At 51.5% G+C, this 6339-nt stretch overlaps 1 protein-coding gene across 1 annotated transcript; it reads right to left on the bottom strand.

Moving 5' to 3' along the window:
- Nucleotides 1–10: 10 nt before the first annotated feature.
- On the bottom strand, nt 11–698 carry LOC112617477 (double homeobox protein 4C-like; the record flags this gene model as incomplete). Its single annotated transcript, XM_025374245.1, is given in 2 exon segments — nt 11–190; nt 192–698. Coding segments are annotated over 2 exon segments (687 nt in total), but the record flags the coding sequence as incomplete, so codon positions are not given.
- Nucleotides 699–6339: the final 5641 nt, after the last annotated feature.

Genomic DNA, 6339 nt, shown 5'->3' on the forward strand with positions numbered 1-6339 from the left:
CAGGATGGGAGATCCCTGCTGCCTGCGCAGCCTGGCTGGGCTGCGGCGGGGCGACGGCCCCTGCTCCCTGGCCCACGAAAGCCCCCGGTGGGAGAGTCCAGGGCGCGCAGGGCACGTGGGGGGCGGGAAGCCCCGTTGCCCACGCCCCGGTGTGGGTGAAGGCGACCGGCGAGGGAGCGGGGGGGACACCCGCCGGGGGCCGCGTCGTCCGGGCCGCCTGCGTGCGCCGGTGCCCCGCCACCCTGGCCTGGGTGCCTGGCCCTCCGGTTCTGAAACCAAATCTGAATCCGGGACTCTGGGAGGCCCGTCTCTCTGGCCAGTTCTTCCCGGGTGGCGATGTCTGGAAAGCGATCCTGCTGGAAGGCTCGCAGGAGCAGGGCGGTCTGGGACCGGGTGACGGCGGTCCGCTTTCGCCTGCTTTCTTGCGGGCCGCGTTTCCCCGGCCAGGGCCGAGATTCCCGCCGGTGCTGCCTCAGCTGGCGCGATCTCTCGTTCTGAAACCAAATCTGGACCCTGGGCTCCGGAATGCCGATGGCCTGGGCCAGCTCTTCCCTGGTGGCGATGCCCGGGTACGGGTTCCGCTCAAAGCAGGCTCGCAGGGCCTCCCTCTGGCTCGGGGTCCAAACGAGTCTCCTTCGCCGTCCTCGTCCTCGGGCTCCCGCCGGGAGGGCGGCGTCGCCGGGTGTCGGGAGAGCCATCGCGGGGAGACCTGGCCGGAATTTCGCGGACAGACACGGGCAGAGAGAGGCCGGCGGGCTCCAGTGCCCCTCAGTCGGCCTGTGCACGGCGAGCAGGTCCGGCCAGGAGGCCGGCCCAGCCGGCCAGCGGCCCTTATATAGGCCCACAGGCTCCACCCCTTCAGGAATGCCGGAGGAGCCCAGGGCCAGCCCGCCCTCGGAAGCCGGGACCCACAGGGCCCAGGTCACTGTGGCCTGGGTATGGGTGGGGCCGGAGAAGCCGGGGAGTGGTTGATGATTTTTACGATTGGGTTGGATTTGCCTATCGGAATCATTGGTGCTTTTGTAGTTGAAGTACAACGATGGTTTTTCGTATCATTGGTTATGGTTGGAGTCCCTATGGAAGCAATGACGTATGTTTTATTTACATGAAGTGTATTATTGGTTATGGGGTTTGTAGGATTTTCTCCTAAGCCCTCTCCTATTTATGGGGGTTTCAGCGTTCATTGTTAGTGGTGTGATTGGTTGTGTGATTATTTTAAATTGGGGGGGGGCTTATATGGGTTTAATGATATTTTTAGTTTATCTGGGGGGTATGATAGTTGTCTTTGGTTATACTAGAGCAATGGCCATTGAAGAGTATCCTGAGACATGGGGCTCAGGGCTTGAGGTTCTAGGGGGTCTTTTGGTAGGATTAATGATGGAGGTAGGGTTGCTGTTATGGGTTTTAAGTTTGGATGAAGTAGTGGTGGTGGTTAATTTTAATAATATGGGTAACTGGGTGATTTTTGAGGGGGAGGGGTCGGGGTTCATTCGAGGTGACTGTATTGGTGCGGGTGCCTTGTATGATTATGGGCGTTGGTTAGTGGTGGTTGCCGGTTGAACATTGTTTGTTGGTGTATACATTGTGATTGAGATTACTCGGGGTAATAGGTTATATTATGAGAAGTAGGGTCAGGATAAGGGGGATGAGGAAAGAGAGGAAGTAGAGTTTGATGATGCCTTTCTGGGTGGTTCCAGTTGTGGAAGCGGTAATATGTTGTTTGTGAGATTATTTTGGGTATAGATTTTTCTAGCCATGTTGAGTCTAATATGAGGAGGGCTAAGTTTTGACTTCTAAGTAGGTTTTGCTAGGGGATCATACGGTGAAGTGTGGTGGGGAAGTATCCTAGTATGTTGGAGAATTTGAATATTTGTGATGGGTTTTTCACTTGTAGTTTGTTGGTTATAAGGGCGAGGTCTAGGGCTGTTAGGAAACCGAGAGCAGTTGCGTAGAGGGCTGAGAGTTTGAGATAGAAGGGTATTGTTGGCTCGGGGAGTGAGGTAGGGGGGATATTACTGGTGATAGGGAATCCCGTGATTCTACTGCCTATTGTGAGGCGTTTAATTGGGTTTAGTAGGGCGGGGTTGTTTTCGTTGATGTTTATTCGGGCTGGGAAGCGGGGTTGTCCTGTTAGGGTAAGGAGAATGGTTCGAGTACTGTAGGCGCTTGTTAGGGAGGTGGCGATGAGAGTAATAACTAGGGCTCAGGCGTTGGTATACGACGTATTTGTGGCTTCCATAATGAGATCTTTGGAGTAGAAGCCTGTGAGGAAAGGTATTCCTGTGAGTGCTAGGTTGCCAATAACTAGGGAAGTTGAGGTGAGGGGTAGTGTTTTAAACAGACCTCCTATTTTTCGAATGTCTTGTTCGTTGTTTAGGTTATGAATAATGGATCCGGAGCACATAAAAAGTACAGCTTTGAAGAAGGCATGGGGGCAGATGTGTAGGAATGCTAGGTATGGTTGGTTAATACCAATGGTGACTCTTATTAGGCCTAGTTGACTTGAGGTAGAGAAGGCCACGATGTTTTAAATATCGATTTGTGTGAGCGCACAGATGGCTGTGACTAGAGTAGTAATGGCTCCCAGGCATAATGGGAGGTTTTGGATTAGTGTATTGTTTTCTATTAAAGGGTGGAAACGGATGAGTCGGAATACTCCGGCAACAACTATGGTGCTGGAGTGAAGTAGAGCTGAGACTGGAGTTGGGCCTTCTATGGCAGAGGGTAGTCAGGGGTAAAGGCCAAGCTGGGCTGATTTTCCTGTTGCTGCTAGGAGAAGGCCTATTAGTGGAAGGAGGTTTGAGTTGGAGTTTAGGGCTACTATTTGTTGAAAGTCTCATGAGTTGTAATGCAGGAGGAATCATGTCATAGCTAGGATAAGACCAATGTCGCCAATACGGTGGTATAGGACTGCTTGGATGGCTGCTGTGTTGGCGTCCCCTCGAGCGTGTCATCAGCTAATTAGGAGGAAGGATGTAATTCCTACGCCTTCCCAACCGATGAAGAGTTGGAAAAGGTTGTTAGCAGTAACTAGAATTAGTATGGCGGCGAGGAAGATAAGGAGATATTTGAAGAATTGGTTAATGTTTGGATCTGAGCTTATGTACCATAGCGAGGATTCTATAATGGATCAGGTGATGAACAGTGCGATTGGAATAAATATTATGGAAAAGTAATCTAGTTTAAAGCTTAGTGTTAGATCTAATGTCTGGGTTGTTATTCAATGTCAACTTCACATGGTTGTTTCTTGGTTGAAGAAAATGTAGAAAGTTGTTGGAAGAAGGCTAGTAATAAAAGCATATATTACAGTTGTTTGTACAGAATTTGGATATGAGCGTTTTTTTTGTCAGGGTTGATGAGGGTGGCAAAAATTGGAAGAGTTAGGGAGGCGAGGGTTGTTATAATAGGGGCACACATGATTGTTACTTTTATTTGGAGTTGCACCAATGTTTCTGGCTCCTAAGGCCAATGGAGAGCTGTTATCCTTTAAAAGTTGAGAAAGCAGTAATTTTAAGTACGGAGGCATGGATCAGCAGTCCTTGCAGGTTTTCTCGGTAAATAAGAAGTGAGAAGCTTCTATAGTTAGGTTCACAATCTAATGTTTTGATGAAACTATATTTACAGGGAGCAAACTCTAGAATGATATTGGGGATGAGGGATAGAAGAATGATTGGAGCGAGGTGTATAAATATTAACGTATTTTCTCGTGTGAAGGGGGGTTTTATGTTGATTATATGATGTGTAAGTGTTCCTCGCTGCATTGTGATGAACATGTGGAGAGAGTAGAGGGCTGTAATTAGTATGTTGAGTCCTGTTAGTACAATAGTCATATGGGATCAGGAAAATGAGGCTGCGATTACAAAGAGCTCACCTAGTAGGTTGATAGTTGGGGGGGAGGGCAAGATTAGTAAGGTTTGCTGTGAACCATCAAAAGGTTATTAATGGGAGTAGGGTTTGAAGTCCTCGGGACAGTAGTATGATACGGCTGTGGGTACGTTCCTAGTTTGAGTTAGCTAGGCAGAAATAGATGGAGGAGGTGAGTCCATGGGCAATTATGAGGATAAAATTAGGATGAATGCATGGGCCGTTACAATAACGTTGTAAATATGGTCGTTACCCAGTAGATTGCCGGGTTGACCTAGTTCAGCTGGAATAAGAAGGCTCAGAGCTGTACCTATGATTCCAGCTCATGCACCAAATAGTAGGTATAGAGTCCCAATGTCCTTATGGTTTGTTGAAAAGAGTCAACGGTGGATGAGCACAGGTAGAGATAGAGAGAAGGGAAGGGTAAAGTGGCTGAGTAAGCATTAGGCTGTAAACCTAAAGACAGGGGTCTAGTCCTCCTTTTCCCAGCCCTGAGGTGATTTTCACATTGAATTGCAAGTTCAAAGGAGCAGCTTTAAAAGTTTCTGCCGGGGCTTCTCCCGCCTTTTTTTTCCCTGCGGCGGGAGAAGTGGATCAAAGCCAGTGGATTAGGGTATTGAGCTGTGAACCAAATTTTTGTGGGTTCGAGTCCCATTGATCTAGTGAGGGCTTAGCTTAATGAAAGGAATTGATTTGCGTTCAATTGATGCAGAGTAGGTGTTTGCAGTCCTTATGTAGTTCAGAAATTAAGTACTTTTACTTCCTAAGGGCTTTGAAGGCTCTTGGTCTTGTTTCACCTAAATTTCTAGTGGATAGCCAAAATTAGGGGGGAGGTTGCTAGTAAAAGGGTAGAGGCAATGATGAGTGGGGGAATAAGGAGTGTAGGTTGTGTGTTTTCGAATTGCCAGATTATTTTTGTGTTGTTGGATGTAGGAAATAGTGTTAGGGAGATGGTATAGATTAGGCGTCTAGAGAAATACAGGTTCAGCAGAGTTCTGATAATTATGACAGAGGGGATGGGAAAGTGATTGTTGATTGTGAGTTGTTGAATGGTAATTCATTTAGGTAGGAAGCCGGTTAGAGGGGTTAAGCCCCCTAGGGATAGGAGGGTGGATGCTCTTAGTGGTGCTAGACAGGTTGATTTGTTTCAGGTGTGGGATAGTATGAGGGTGGTGGTGTTTGAGTTTAGGTTGAGGGTCAGGAATATGGTAGTTGTTAGGATGATGTCTATGGTGAAGTAAAGAATTGTGATAGTTGGGTTATATACTAGTGTTCTTATTATTCAGCCTATGTGAGTGATTGAAGAATATCCTAGGATTTTGCGTAATTGTGTTTGGTTGAGACCTCCTCAACTGCCTACTATGATAGATAGGGTAGAGAGAGTTAGGAGGATATAGGTGTTGATTGATGGGTGAATTTGGTATATGATGGAGATGGGGGCTAGTTTTTGCCATGTAAGGAGGAGTAGGCCAGAAGTTAGGGATGTTCCTTGGGTAAGTTCTGGGACTCCAAAGTGGAAGGGGGCTATTCCTAGTTTGATGGCAAGGGCAAAAGCCCAGTGCAGAACACGGTGGTGGTGCTTTGGGTCGTGGTGGGGGTGGGGGTGGTGTGTTTGGGTGTGTGGGTGTGTGGTTGCGTGGGTGTGTTGGGGTGTGTGGGTGTGTGTGTGCGTGCGGGCGCGCGCGCGCGCGCTGTGTTGGGGAGTGGGGTGGGGGATCAAGCGGGGGTCGGGTGGTGGAAAAGCATGAGAGCTCTGCCGGGGCTGCTCCCGGAGCCTAGGCCGCTGCCCGCACAGCCGCGCATGCGCAGTAGACGGTCCCCCTCCTGGAACCTGGGCCGGCTCTGGAATCCCCGGGATGCTCAGTTCTCCTCGGTGTGGAGTGTCCGGCCGCCGCCGCCGCCGCGCCCAGACCGGGAAGGCAGGAGTGCCAGGCTGGTCAGCCCGGAGGGCAAACAGGCCTCTCCACGCCGAGCCAGGTGCTCACCGCGAAAGGGAGGCCACCGCCCCGCCCCCGATCCCGTCCCCAACCCCGCGTCCTAAAGGTCCTCCAGCAGAGCCCGGTACTCCTCCTCGCTGAGGAGTAGCGGTTGCAGCAAAGCGGGCTCTCCCACGTCCTGCAGCTCCGTCGGGGCCTCCGTTTCTAGCAAAGGTTGCGCCTGCTGCAGAAACTCGGGGGTCTCCAGGAGCTCATCCAGCAGGCTGGAGGGGAGTGCAGACGAGCGCCCAGGCTCCTGGAGCGGCGGGGAGGGCGCCCGGATGGCTCGCATCTGCTCCTGCCCCGCGGAGGCCTCCGGGGGCGCGGGCCCCGGAGGTGGAGCTGCCCCGACTTGGGGCTCCCACGCCGCCCCGGCGACCTGGGGCCCCTGGCCCCAGCCCCACCACGGACTCCCCTGGGACGTGGGCGGCGCCAGCACACCCTGGCCCTGAGGCTCAGCTCCAGCGGGCCCAGGCTGTCCCACCGAGCAAGGGCCCGG

Source organism: Theropithecus gelada, unplaced genomic scaffold (genome assembly GCF_003255815.1).
Source record: "Theropithecus gelada isolate Dixy unplaced genomic scaffold, Tgel_1.0 HiC_scaffold_1965, whole genome shotgun sequence".
In the NCBI taxonomy this organism is placed as follows: domain Eukaryota; kingdom Metazoa; phylum Chordata; class Mammalia; order Primates; family Cercopithecidae; genus Theropithecus; species Theropithecus gelada.